We start from the raw sequence: 15,394 nt of genomic DNA on the forward strand, positions 1-15,394 counted from the left end.
CTAAATTAATTTACAAACAAAATAGGAATGCATAAACTAATTAAGCTACGACATAATATATTTTTTGAAGAATAAAAGAATAAAGTTTGTTAAAAGAATGATTTTAAAAAATCTATTGATTCGACTGATGAAATCGCTGAAGACAAAAATCAAATTTTATTGGATTTCCAGTAAATGTCAGTTTACACCATTGACTGACTACAAACTCTGAAACAAAAAAGAACCCGCGAAATTTTTCTAGCAACAAAATTTTAAAATTAAAAGTAATTATTTGGCAATACTAAACTCGTGTCACGCATGGGGTATGTCCCGTGAATAAAGTTTCTTATGTATGTAGTATGTATTGTTGTTACATATGTATAGGAAATTGAAAAATATTAAACAGGGATTTCAGTTTACATCGAGGATACATAATGGCGCATAGTCTAAACAAATAAGTGCTTATGTGTAAACAAAATTGCAAGTTATGAGTAAGTACTTCTGAGTTATTTTACAATGTCAGTTTTCTTAGTAGCCATAACCTGTGTATGAAGAGATTATGTCATATTGATAACTATACAGTCGAGTGTTAAGTATAAAGGGTTATATAGCGCCAGTGGATATATTTAATACTAGCTGTTGCCCGCGACTTCGTTCGCGTGGTTAGAAGATATAAATTAGGATTTTTGAACGGAAACCCTCGAAGATGAATAATTTTCCCTGTTTCTTCCACATTTTCCATTGTATCTTCGCTCCTATTAGTCGCAGCGTGATGGTATACAGCCTATAACCTTCCTTGATAAATGGTCTATTCAACACAAAAAGATTTTTCAATTCGAACCAGTAGTTCCTGAGATTAGCGCGTTCAAACAAACAAACTCTTCAGTTTTATAATATACTAGCTGTTGCCCGCGACTTCGTCCCCGTGGGTAGAAGATATAAGTTATGATTTATACCTGGCCTGTTTTTTTCACATTTTCCATTGTATCTTCGCTCCTATTAGTCGCAGCGTGATGGTTTATAGCCTAAAGCCTTCCTCAATTAATGGTCTATTCAACACAAAAAGAATTTTTCAATTTGAACCAGTAGTTCTTGAGATTAGCACGTTCAAACAAACAAACTCTTCAGCTTTATATATTAGTATAGATAGATAGATACCATATTATGTTTACAACTATACTCTGGTTGTAACACAGAACGAGTTTTACGTTCGATCGCAAGTATCGCATGTTTTGTGCGTTTCATAAATAAATAACACAGCTTTCAAAGATGGCATTTTTTTACATTGAAACTGCAATTGTGAAATCTTAATGTGGAGATGAGCCGCATAAGATAAGAAAGGTTGCATTATTTATAATGTTTGGATGGATGCAACGGGAGAGGGCTAAAACGATTGATGGATCGTGTGAAAAGTGATATAAAAGAAAAAGGAGTGACCTGAGCTATGGCGGGATAAGTGACAGGAGTAACGGGACTTTACGGGACTAGGGCAGAAAGGAAAGAAGATTATTTGGACGTTTTGTAAATTGAAAGACTGTTTCTTGTTAACAGTTAGAGCACTTAGATAAAGGGAAATCAAGATGCTGCCAAAAGAGCTCCAACAATTGTTTTTTTTAGTGTCCTTCTTGTAGTTTAATGTATGGTAATAGATACTTAATACTTACGTATTTAACTGATCAAATAACAGCAAATGAAACTTACGAGTGACGTCACGATTGTGTAGGTACACATTTTACGAAAGCCCCCTTAGGCAGCCCAGCCTCTCTTAGACTTCAAAATAGTTTATCTTTAGATTTTTACTTTTTATACCCTGTCTTCATGCCTGTTGTCGGCTACGACGTTCGAAGAGTGTTAGTACTTAGTAGCCTAATTAACCTAGCCTAAACGATTTTTGATTCTGAATGAAAAGGTTAAAAATTAAAGAAATAATGCAGTACTACCAACATAAATTGGCGGTTCGGAAATACTTTATATAAATGTTCATTGAGGTGCTATAGAAATAAGGGCTAAGTTCTGACTTATCACTGCCTCTGTGTCCAGAGGCGGTGATATTTTGCATCTCTTTCCAGACTGGCCAAATTACGTCAGCCGCGTCACATCTTAGTTATAATATCTTCATTTTAATAAAATACTACACTTTGATTACAAACACTCTTAAATATACTGCTATTGTTAATAACTTGATTTCTATCTTAATTATATCTTAACAAGTTGCCGAAAAACACTTTAATATTCTATAAAATATAATCACAATATTAAAATCGTCATTCCACATAAAATATTACGTATGGATGTACAATCTGGTGTCAGAGTATAATCCACCCGTAGATCTCTGTCGAGACGCAACACACTCTCGAAAAATTCTCAAGTGTGTCTTCCTCACGATATTTTTTCGTTACCGTTTTCAGAAAACGATAGTTACTTGCTAATACGCACTTGTATGCGTGAAGACATTCGTGCCTATGACCATTGACTTGGCTGTTCAACGGTCGTACTATAATTAGACACTTAGTTAAATCCACATGCAAGCAGAAGTATTTAAAATCAGTACATAACTGTAATATACATCGAAGCTTAGCTATAACCGCATCAGTGATTCGATCATAGGTTAAGCTACGCTTGACGCGGCTGGTCCGTAGATGGGTGACCATCGTTGTCATAACGAGTTCCTCCGTGTTTCGGAAGGCATGTTAAATTGTGGGTCCCGGCTGTTATTCTTACATCTTTGACAGTCGTTACAGGCAGTCAGAAGCTTGAAAGTCTGACAACCAGTCTAACCAAGGGGTATCGTGTTGCCCAGGTAACTGGGTTGAGGAGGTTAGATAGGCAGTCGCTCCTTGTAAAACACTGGTACTTAGCTGAAACCGGTTAGACTGGCATCCGACCCCAACCTATTTGGGAAAATGCTAAAGAGAATAGGAATAATTTCAAATTTAATCCAATTGCCATTCATTCATCGGCCATTGTAAATAGCAGAATTGGGGCCCAGGTATATCAATTTGAGATTACAATACCATTCTGCTTTGTATCCAATCAACTTAAAATCTACCTTAACTATTATTCTCTCAAATAAAATGCGGTATATAATGGTTTTTCTTTCGTTCCTTCACAATGAGTTGATATCACAATTCAAATTTCCCTTTTTGAACAAAGTTCTTGAACAGCTGACTTCGCTGCCAAGCTTTTAGCCTTTCTTTGTTACAATCTTCCATCAGGACAACAGGGTCTAGTTTCCCGAAATCTCTATCTTTAGTTATTTTACTGCTAGTCGCATTATTACTAAGGTCTATAACTGTTTTAGCTGGAGTACAGCTCGAGCGATTCGCACTTAATATAATAGCATCTGTTAATTTAGCCGAATCTGTTTTGTTTACCCTCAAGCCGACGTTTACGACACTTCTAACGGGTTGTGCGTCGTTTTTAAATTCTGTTTCGGTTTTCGTACCATTGGGTTGATATTTTAAGCCGACGTTTACGTCATTTCTCATGGTTGGTGCGCTGTTTTTTAAATATTCGGTTTTAGAAATATTAGGTTGAGCTTGCAATTTATTCGTACCCGAATCTAAAACTAGTCTTCTCTGTATATTATTCTTTTCATCTAAATATTCTTTTCTATCGAACATACGTGCCATAATCTGTGGTAAAACAACAGATTTCTCGTATAAATCGGGACCTTTTGTAAATTTTGACGTTTGTGTTTCTGGTTTGACAATATGCTTCTTTTTATAGACTTTTTCGTCCTTTTTTATAGCCTTTACGATAAAATTGTTATTGTTAATACGTTTAATAGATGTTTCAGTTTGTTTGATGTCATGTTTATTCATGTTATCATTTATATTTTTGGTAAAGTTATTTAAAATTCGTCGTCTGTCATCAGCTGTCAAAACGCTATGTTTAACTTCAGAGGAACTGCGAAGATTGGATTGTGATTTTGTTTCATTTAAAATATGCTTATTTATATCTTTCTGTGAGAGCACTTCGTAAATGAATTCGTCTGGATCTAAGTTTGTCTCATGAATTACCGGTGGAACTAGCACCCTTGGTTTTACAATATCTTCGTGATCATCCGGTTTAAATTTAGTTTTTTCTTTGCTGCTTGAAGGTTTCACCCAATCATATTTCTTACCTGATTCGATAATATCAAAAAGTTCCTTAAAATCTACATTTGGGTTACTAGGCAAACTAGTTGATTCTTCCTCTTCACTTTTCACTTTAATATCTTGCGGCGTAAGATAAATATTTTCGTACACATCGATTAATGTTAAATCTTTCTTTTTATTTAATAACAATGATTCAAACTCATGGAACCCCGAATCTTGTGAGGAATCGTCGATATCGACCAGTTTCTCGACTTTTGCCACATCCCTATTTTCGGCGCCATTTCTTTGGGGTTTCAAAATGTCAAATGTGTTAAAGTTTCTCAATAAGTTTGGGGGTATTGGTATGGTTGTGTTATGAGATTGCCACATTGTACATTTACCTGAAAAAACATACATTTAAAATTATTATTATGATCGAAAAATATATTTAGAGAATATTCCATTTAAAAATCTGCTTTAATTACATAAAAGTAAGTTCGAATCAAAAGTTATCCAAGTATCTTGTTAACCATCAGTGCAAGTTCCAAAATGAGAAAAACTAACGTGGATACTGTTTCAATCATCTGTCATGATATATTATGATGATATATAAAATGAGTACACATATTGACAGAGTTTTAGTAATAGGAGTCTACCCTTAAAAAGTTTAAAAGAAGAAATAAATATTAAAATAAAAGTTGTACAAGTTTTAAACTTATCAATAACTATGTAAATCTTGGTTATCCTCATAGTGAGCCTAAAATGGGCATGAGGAAACCAACATAACTTAGCATTGTTTAAAGATGTGTTGCACCACATCTGAGGTCTACGGGCTGTTTACATTTTGACACCAGGTTGTACATCAACCATATTATTATATTAAAAAAAAAGTTTTTATAATAAAATTGTAAATTGCATTGTCATCGGGTTTGAAGCTACCTTGAAATTGAAAATTTCAGCCTGCTAGCTTATCGGGAAGTGCCTCAACGAAAAATTTTCAGTATCTATGCCACATTTGTAACCAAGTTTTTATATTTATAAAATTTGTAACATTATCATGGTACAATCATTGATGAAGGTCAATTATTTTGTTTTTAAAGTTGCGATAGAAATGTATCCACTGAAATTGTCTATCTAGCGTGTTAGTGTGTATTTAGCTATTGGATGACCATGGCTGGTTTTTAAAACATCAACAGCCAGCCAGCTTTTAAAACATTATTCTTTAAGTAATTTAAGAGGTAAGTTTAAAACTACAATGGCACCCATAGTCTATAACTTATAGGAAACAATCAAAATTACAACAATTAAAATTGTGTACTCTAAGAACGAAAATCTGAACTAAAATTTAATTAATTAATTAAAGAAATAATAAGTATACTTCTGATAATTATTTTCTTAGTCAATATAAGTATTTTTAGAAACTATGTCTACAAAGAAGTTTCTATGAAACTTTTTTTATCACTCACCAAGAAATGTGCATGGGATTGATAAGAAAATCCAGTGTTATTGTCAATTTAACAACGAACTTCAATAATGTTTCCTTCTTTCTGCAAAGACTAGCAAACTGTTTTCGCGAATACACCACACCTTATGCCTACAGTTATAAAATACTTTGTGCCTAAATTAAGACTAATTAACATGAGATAATAGTTACAAAATTACAATAGGTATCCATTTGCGGTTTTGCTTGTCAAATAATTTTAAGGGAGGTACATACTGTCTTTCGACGTATTATTAATTAACAAAGATTGTAATCTATAAAATCGTAAAAGAGAATGTGTGTATGTGTTTATGAGAATTATGGTAATTGCGGTTGTTTTTTTTTATTTTTGATTACTTTGAAATAATAATTAAAAATAAGTTCTAAATTATACTGTAGGTTGGCACTTATCAAGAAAGTGAATATGGCTAGACCTTAGACCTAGAGTAAGACTTTCTGTCTAATAAAATATTAAAATATTTATCCGTTCTATGCATAGCGTTTCAGATAAATGTACTGTGCAGTGTTTAATGAATAATAAAAATGTAATTGTTTTTTTTTTTTGCTTTTTTTTATTGTTGTCCAAAGTTTTAAAACAGAACCCAGTTACTTAGGCTCCACTATTTGCCCCGTCTGTCTGTACATCTATCATAGGGCTGTATTTCTCACAGCCAGATACTTGACATTATTATCATCAAATAAATTTCTCTTTGCAGGTGATGATGGATCATAGCCGGACCAGGAGTCACGGCTGATAAGCATATTATGACGTTCTGGTTTTTGTAAGAACTTATTAAATATTAAATACGTATAAATTGTTTTCTTCTTCAAGTAGATATAATCTTTTTTATCTACGAAAATCACATTAAATGTGGTGTGTTCAAGCTTTAATTTGGGGAATTCCTTTGTGTCATCCTTCCATCTTTGTTTTTAGTGTGTACTACATAAAATAATTTTGGGAAAAGGTAGAACAATTTGGGGCACTGAATTTTAAATACTCAATGAAAGCGAAGTGGAATCAATAGGGGTTAAAGATTGACATTTGTGTTTGAACTTTTTTGCGTGAAATTTTTCATATTTCCAATGAAATTCGTACTAGCAATGTTAACCCCGTGAAGTAGGTTACGATTGTATTTTATTGTCACAGGACGCAATAAAAGTGGAATCAAAACATATTTTCAATGTTATTATATAGTTTTCATTTTGTCTTTTTATTTATTTAAATGCAACTTTGGTAGAATTTTGAATATGGCATGGCTCAATACTATTTTCCATCTGTAGCTATAATAAAATGACATTGACGTTAGGTTGCATTTTGCAAAATTACAGTTTGTGAGTCTGTGCGTTGTCAAGCAGAGGTCTTGCAAATCTTTGTTATTACGAAAAATTACATTAAAATTGACAATTACGAATTATAACGAATATTATGTGCATCTATTCGACCTGAGAAGTATTACTTAATAATGTGAGATAACCCTTTTCGGCGTAATCTTGCATGTAAGACTGTAAGCGGAAAAAATCATGAATAGGTTTTGTGGATCAGATTACAGTGCTTTAAAGACAATAATTTTAATTGTTTCACGAGAATTGAGGTGTTGTGTTCTTGTTTAACGATTTAATAGGTGTTCTGTGTATTCCACGTGAGTATTTGCTGATTTATATGATGTTGAATGAGTAGCCATGATAACCTCTCATGTTTAAAGTAATAAATTTTGTTCATTGCGATTTCTGCAATTTTTATTGATTGATGCCATAGTTGTAAGTAAATTAGTCTACGGCTGCATATAAGACCTGTTTTTAGTAAATCTAGAATCGCATTTCGTTTATATTTATTGATTTTGTTAAATTTTTAGCCTTTTTACCGCACACATCGCGTTTCGTCTATTACTTGTTATGTTTCTTATATCATTTATATTAAAACTCTAAAATATGGCACTGATATTCATCTATTCTTATTTTCCTAATTGTTTTAATACATTTTCAGTAAGTCAATAAATTATTTTCGACAAATTTCAAAACCTCTTTCTTATATCATCATTTTTTTTTTTGTTGCCTCAAAACTGGATGGACTCAGCTTTTAATTCTTTCACATTAAATTTGAAACCTTCATTTGGTCCCATATAAATTTGATCTAACATTAGTTTTAATTTGAAGTTAGTATGTTTTTGTTTCTAATTAAAAATAAAGTTACATTAATAAGTTTTACAGTATACAAGTTTAATTTAATAACATAATATTAGGTCATCAGTTGCGCCCGCGTCTTTGTCGCGTAAGGTTGTGTGCTCTCGGTAGTTGCAACAATTGCGTAGCTTGATACTTAATTAATGTGGTTTTTCTTTGTGGTTAAATTTCTTTTTCATCATAAACATTATTATAACACATTAGTGATAATGTCAGTGCAGTGCTCTCGTAAATATAAGTGACTTTTTTGTGGATCTACCCACATTAGGCTAAGGTTAATATTTATTCGAATTTGTGAACAATGGACAGTGATGTGGAAGAGGACAATATTGATTTGAGTACAAGGTCAATGTCGCGGGCTGAGATTAATCGGGTTATTATGGGTTCCGATAGTGAGTGTGAGAACAGTTACATTGTCTCGGGACAAAATGAGGGGGCAGGCAGAAGTGGAAAAAGACCCAGGTCAAGTTCTAATGAGGAAGAGGTGTGGACAGTAGTTGGGAAAAACGGGAAGAGAAGAAACAGTAGAACATCTGATGTCATCAACCAAGAAGATTTGTGCGAAGTATCAGTTTTAGCTAAGGAAACACCATTTCCTAAACAAATTGGATTGGCAAAAATTTTAAAGGAAGCCGGTACAATAGGGGTTGTAAAGGTAAGCTATAAAAACCCATATAAAATCATAGTTCGCTTTGACAACTATGAGAATTCACTGCAGTTTCTAGAATCTCAAGTTATAAAAGATAAAGGCTGGACATGCAGAAGAGTAGGTGAAGTTTTATTTTCATATGGATTAGTGAGGGATGTGGATATAGAGATGGATGAAGAGGAAATTATGAAAACCTTAGAGAGTAGTGTTGAAATTGTAAAGGTGAAGAGATTAAACAAAAAAGACAGAAATGGTGTTTTTGTTTCTAGCGAGACTATACGTATTGGCTTTAAAGGTCCTTCTCCTCCTCTGTATGTGACTGCGTATGGATGCAGGATGAAGGTAGAACCTTTCACATTCCCGGTGACACAGTGTTCAATGTGCTGGCGGTATGGTCACATACGCAATTATTGCCCTAGGAAAACTCAACTATGTCCTAAGTGTGGGGGTGAACATGACAATTGTGAAACATTAAATTTTAAATGCGTGAATTGCAAGGGTAACCATATGTCATTGGTAAAAAGTTTATGCCCGGTTTTTAAAAGAGAGAGAAGCATTAGAGAAATTATGGCTAAGAATTGTTGTAATTATAAAGTAGCATATAAGGAGGTTACTAGAAAAATTTATGAAGACACTAGAGATCTCTGCTATAACGAGGACAACACCACTCCCATCACAATTTTGACGCAGGAACAAGTCGAGCCTAGAAACAACAGGACATACTCAGATGTAGTGAAAGACAGTGCAACCTCAAGTAACAAACAAAAAGGAAATGAGATAAAAGTGGATGACAATATTAGCGCGGATAAGAATAGAAGAAGGGTGGAAAAAAATAATAAAAGTAAAGCACAAAATTCTACGGAAAACAATAAATATGACTGGATCCCGAGCTTTGAGTGCGGTGGTAATACACATAAAGAAGAGGAAAAAGATAAAAGGAAATGGAAATTTGAATTTCTGACTTTTATAACAAAGATTAAGGATATTGTGTTCGCCAAGGTGGAAACAGGAAATAAAATTGAAATGATATTTAATTATATAGCTAAAGAGTTGATTTGCTGGGTGACTACATATTTTAATATGGACTTAATGTGGAAGTTGATGGGTACTGAAGCAAGTGGACAGTAAACCTAGAAGTATTAACGTAGTGCAATGGAATGCTAACAGCTTAAAAAATAAAATAACGGAACTCAAGCAATTTCTACAGCAAGGAAAAATACACATAGCACTTATTAGTGAAACATGGCTGTCAGAAGATGAATTAATTAAAGTTAACGACTATAATCTTTTAAGAGTTGATAGAGAGGATGGATTTGGGGGTGTTGGTGTATTATACCACAAAACAATAAAATTAGTGCAAAAGATGGTCAGAATGTCAACATGTACTATTGAAATTATAACTGTGAATGTTTTGAACGTTCCGGGGTTGTCTAACATTATTTACATATATTGTCCACCATCAGCTAACGTGTCACAGACTGACTGGGATCAATTATTCAATATTTTCAATAAAAATACTATCCTTGCCGGAGACTTTAATGCACATCATATGCTGTGGAGCTGCAAGACCGATACAAGAGGAGAAAAGGTTTACAAAGCTATGCTAGAGAGCGGATATGTATGCATAAATGATGGCAGACCGACAAGGATTAAAATGGTCAACGGTATACTACAACAATCTGCTCCGGATATTACATTTGCCACTAGTGATTTGGCAGTGAAAATAAGTTGGAATCCCACTAATGATAGTTTGGGAAGTGACCACGTATTAATTAAATGGACAGTCGGATATCAAAGGGCTAATCACTACCTGCTAAAAAGAAATTATAAAAGGGCTCGATGGAAGGAATTTCAAAAACGAACTGAAGAGGAGTTTGCTTACTTAGTACCATTCCAAAATGTGCAAGAGAATTATGATATATTTGAAACTAAACTAAATTCTGTAGCCGACGAGACTATTCCCTGGATAAAAATATGTCAGGATCCAAATAATAAGTTCACACCAAAACCGTACTGGAATCCTGAAATTTCTAAAGCTGTAGCTGAACGTCGACGAGCACTATCCATTCTACGGCGTAATCCAACTCCGGATAATTTAATTTCGTACCAGCATAAACTAGCTAAAGCTAAAAAAATGATTAAGAGTGCATGTTCTAAGGCGTGGACAGAGTTTTGCTCGAGTATGGATAACGAAACGTCGCCCGTGGCTATGTGGAGAAAGATGAAATGGGTAAAGGGAATGAGAGGGACACACACAATCGACCCCACTTTGAGTAAAGAAATATTACACTCCCTAACACCAGACACTGTATGTGAAGAGCCGCCAAAGATAGAAGAAAGCTGTGATTGCTGTTTAGACATGGATATAACGATAACTGAATTGGAAAATACTCTCAAGCGTAAAGATACATCTCCAGGAGCGGATAACGTCTCATACTCAATGATTTTTAATTTATCAAAGGCTGGGAAAGAATTTCTCCTGTATATTTTTAATTTAATTTTGAAAACTGGGATAGTGCCTAAGCAGTGGCGTATAGTCAGAATTATTCCCATTCCTAAGCCTGGTAGAAATCCAAATTTAATGTCATCTATAAGACCGATTTCACTGATGTCCTGTCCTTGTAAAGTATATCACAATGTAATTTGTAAACGGCTGGAATGATATATAGAAAGCAAGAAATTACTGTCTCCGTCTACTATGGGTTTTAGGAAGGCGCATTCTACTTTAGATAACCTAACTCATCTTGTTTCAAATATTCAGATTGGGTTTGCAAAAAATAAGCCAACTGTAGCCTGTTTCATTGATATCGACAGTGCCTATAATAATGTAAACATATCTGTTGTAATTAAGCTTTTAGCAAATATCGGGGTGAGTCACAAAATTAACTTATACTTGTGGAATTTTCTGTCAAACAGGCAATGTCAGATTGCTTCATTGGATAATAGAGAAGTTGTTTTAAGGCACACCAGCAGAGGTTTGGCTCAAGGAGATCCTCTATCTCCTCTATTGTTTAATATTGTTACTATGGATATATGCAAAAAGATAAATGATGTTTACATATCACAATATGCCGACGATTTTGTGATATTTAAGGTTATAGATATAAAAGATATTGAAAATGTATCTAGAAGGTTCACAGCGTCATTACAACGGTTGGCAGAATTGGTCGGAGAATTAGGATTATCCATTTCAGAATCTAAAACTAAAGTTTGTGTCTTCAGTAGAAGTAGGAAAACATTTAGACTGAATATTGAAATCAATGGGGTGCCAATATCCGTGAATAATAAAGTTAAATATTTGGGTATCTGGTTGGATAGTAAATTGCGCTGGGGACTACACATCAATGAGACATGCCAGAAAGCGTACAAACTTATCAATATATTAAAAACTTTGGCAGGTAGTACTTGGGGGGTTCATCCAAGCCACATTCGAAAATTATACATATCTCTAGTTCGAAGCAGAATTGACTATGGGAGCTTTTTATATGGCAGTAGTGCTAAAACACATTTGCAAAAGTTAAGAGTTTTGCAAAACAGAGCCCTGAGAATATGCGGAAATTTTATACGTAGCACCCCAGTTCATGAGATGGAGTGTGAGATGGGTATTCAACCCTTGCATCTCAGAAGGTTTTGGCTTGGGTGTAGATACTGGCTGCGAGTGGCATCAAATTTTAAAGATGTAAAGAATCTAATAACTCAACTTTATAATTTAAAAAGCTACTGGAATCATAAATATGTGCCTGTTCTGATACAGGTTCATGAAGTCTTGAAAAGCAAGGATATATATCAAAGCGAGTTATTGGATATGTTTGTGTTAGATACCTGGGTAACTAATATAAATATCAAACCTTTAATACATGAGTCATGTGAGAGTGTGGTTGGGACTAAGCGTCATTTTAGTATTCCGAATCTCCAACAGAAGGTTATCTCTGAGATTAATATCAAGTATAATAATTTCTATAAAATTTTCACTGATGGTTCAAAGGGGCATTGGGGTGTGGGAGCAGCAGTTTTTGATCCACAAAGCAACATCAATATGCAGTTTGCGCTACATGACGATACCTCTGTAATGAGAGCCGAACTGGTGGCGATTACAGAGGCATTATCATATGCATTGACGTTGGGAGAAAAAAACATAGTCATATTAACAGACTCCAGAACTGCTTTACAACATTTGGCTCGGTGTGTCTCGGCTTTCCGAGGTACTCCGATAGCCTATGTAGCCTTAGGTATCATTCAGAAATTGCAAGCCAGAAATATTAATGTCGAGTTTCAATGGATTCCTTCACATGTTGGGATTCGGGAGAACGAAATAGTGGACCAACTGGCTCGGAATGCGGTGATTGATGGTGTGGAGATGCTAGCTAGGCCTTACGGATGTGAAGTGGTTCCTTGGGTTCGAAAGTTGTGCTGGGAGTGGTGGAAGGAGGAATTTCAAGAGCAGTCTAAAACTAAAGGGGCTTGGTACTACACCATCCAGGACTCACCGGCATTAGTGCCATGGTTTGAGGGTGCCAGCCTTTCGAGAGAAACAGTGGTTTTAGCACTTAGGTTGCGTTCAGGACACGTTCCATTGAACACATTTTATCATATGGTGGGCGTGAAACCATCACCTTTATGTGAAAAATGTAATAAGCCCGAGGATGTGATACATGTGTTGATGGAATGTGTACAATACCGCCGCCTGAGGAGTATGTTGATGCCAAGCATTCAATTATTTAATGGGGGTGTCAATGTACTTTTGAAGCAACCGGTATCTGAGGAATCTAAGGTTTTGTATGGCTTTATGAAAACTTGCCTGAGAGAGAGGAGTGAAAGAACGGGGAACTATGTATAAATTAAGTAATTAAAGTGAAAGCACCCATGGGGCTGGCATAGTCACCTTGAGTGTACTGAAGCCTCGTCTACAATAGATAAAAAAAAAAAAAAAAAAAATAATATTAGGTCCTGATAGTGTCGCTTAATCAATACACTCTGTAAAGTGACTTTATAATATGCCTTTATATGTCAATTTTGATAAGACAAGTGTCTCAATCACTTCACATTGGTTGATAGCCCAATTCTTTAAGAGGACTTATAACTAAGTATATTTGTTTTTCTCCCATAAAAGGATAGAAGAAACTTTACTTTAAGATAATCTATACATACTGATATTAAAAAGCTGAAAAGTTTGTTTGTTTGAATGCGCTAATGTCAGGAACTGGTTTGAATTGGAAAATTCTTTTTGTGTTGAATAGACCATTGATCAAGGAAGGCTATATAACATCATGCTGTGACTAATAGGAGCGAAGATACAATGGAAAAAATGGGGAAAATTATTCATCTTTGAGGGCTTCCGTTGTGTGCGCTGCGAAAACGGTTCAAGATCATTTCTAACCGTGTGAACGAAGTCGCAGGCAACAGCTAGTTTAAAATATAAGAACCGTTATGATTTCAAATACTTTTCTAGTAAATCTAATTGTTTATTACTAGCTGTTGAACATGACTCCATCCTCCAAACATGTGTACATGAAAACATAGCAATTTAAAAATTAATTAAATTTAAAGTACTTGTAACTTCTCCCGATTTTTTAATATACTAGTAATATATTTCTTTGCTATTCAGCTTCTTTTAAACAGCATGATAGTATAGATCCTATAGCCTTCATCAATGAATTGGCCAATACTGAAATATTTTTTCAAATCGGACTAGTAGTTCCTGAGATTAGTTTGCAAACTAACAAACACTTTTTCTTTATCTTTAAAATGTTAGAATCGATTAACCATATTGGCTCAAAGGCTTCTGTCCGGTCTCCATAGACCACAGCCATCTAAAAAAATTTAATTTCCGACACTTTTCGAGACAGGTTAGGAATGTAATTGTCATTAAAATATAAATAATTAACAAGTAAACGAATACACAACCAATATGGCGTGTATTATTTCTCGATATCCCGTATTCTCTCCCTCGTTCAATCTTTCTCACTATAGCTCTCTCCCACCTCTCACTTTGAGCACTGTGCGTGATACGACGTTCGCCCTGTTTTACTCTTTCTCAATCGGTCTCTACCGCACTCCCTCTCTTTTTCGACACTTCCGTTGCATACCGGCGTGACGTTACATCTGTAAAAAATTTACCCTCATGCGCCTAAAGAAGTTTCACTTCAAAAATTATGAATATTACAACTAAGTAATTTCTTAATTTCAAATTATTACAATATCAAGCTTCACTGGACTTAATTAAATCCTTAATCATGAGCTAGAAGAATCTCATCATCATCACATTCCTCCCTATCCAGTGCATCATGATGGAAGCATGCTGCTCCCGGTTCACGGCGGCCGAGGGAGGTGCCCGGCTGGCAGCCGCAGCGGCCACCAAGAACATCCTTGCTGTGGAGTATGCCAGCTTCATACCAGTCCGGCTGCTATACGAGAAGGCTTATCAGATAAGAGGGTAAGTTTGTCATTAAATCATGCAACGGTTTACGCGTATTCGAGTGAGCGATTCTAATTGCTCGCCCGCCGCGTTAGCTCATGATTAGGGACTCCGGTTGGGCCTGAAACTAGTCGGGCGATGTCGATACATACGCGTGAGTAAACCGTTGTATCTTTTAATAATGAATCATTCTCACGATAGATACTTTAAATAAGTTTCTTCTAAGATTCTAATGAGAATTTTGCATTAGTTATCATTTTTCCCAAGTTTTTATAAACTCACTCTTCTTGTTTGTTTGTTTGTCGTTTCGGTTGGATTTTTGCAACTCAAGTTCGATTCACTTCCCGAGTTTATAGCAGGGTGAAATTTTCAGGGTAGCTTCAAACCCGATGACAATGCATTTTGGAGCTATAAAAACGTGTAGACGGTTTGAATGGAGTGACATTTAAAAACGTAGTTTTTTTAGATGTTTTAAATAGTTATTTATAATCAGAGCCGGATCTAGGGGCCTAGGGGCCCCGAAGCCTCGAGGCAACAAAGCAGTGGGGGCCCCCTTGGTTCAAGTTATTTTCATTCAGAGAAAAAATTATCGAGCTTTTTTTAGATGCCTA

At 35.0% G+C, this 15,394-nt stretch overlaps 2 protein-coding genes across 2 annotated transcripts in view; one reads left to right on the plus strand and one right to left on the minus strand.

Moving 5' to 3' along the window:
• The first annotated feature begins 270 nt into the window (after window positions 1-270).
• Window positions 271-15,394, plus strand: part of LOC113508936 (endoribonuclease Dcr-1-like) — a 55,066-nt gene continuing 39,942 nt past the window's right edge. The window contains exons 1-3 of the mRNA XM_026892130.1: window positions 271-470; window positions 6,255-7,178; window positions 14,647-14,801. Coding sequence (XP_026747931.1) covers window positions 14,653-14,801 — 149 coding nt within the window. The 5' untranslated portion in view covers window positions 271-470; window positions 6,255-7,178; window positions 14,647-14,652. The remainder of the gene's footprint in view (window positions 471-6,254; window positions 7,179-14,646; window positions 14,802-15,394) is intronic.
• LOC113508937 lies at window positions 2,787-5,887 on the minus strand. The gene is made up of 2 exons (XM_026892132.1): window positions 5,525-5,887; window positions 2,787-4,459 (listed from the first exon to the last, which is right to left on the minus strand). Exon 2 carries the CDS (start codon window positions 4,446-4,448, stop codon window positions 3,102-3,104), a length of 1,347 nt encoding a protein of 448 aa, XP_026747933.1. The 5' UTR covers window positions 4,449-4,459; window positions 5,525-5,887; the 3' UTR covers window positions 2,787-3,101.

This window comes from Trichoplusia ni, chromosome 3 (genome assembly GCF_003590095.1).
Source record: "Trichoplusia ni isolate ovarian cell line Hi5 chromosome 3, tn1, whole genome shotgun sequence".
Lineage (NCBI taxonomy): Eukaryota > Metazoa > Arthropoda > Insecta > Lepidoptera > Noctuidae > Trichoplusia > Trichoplusia ni.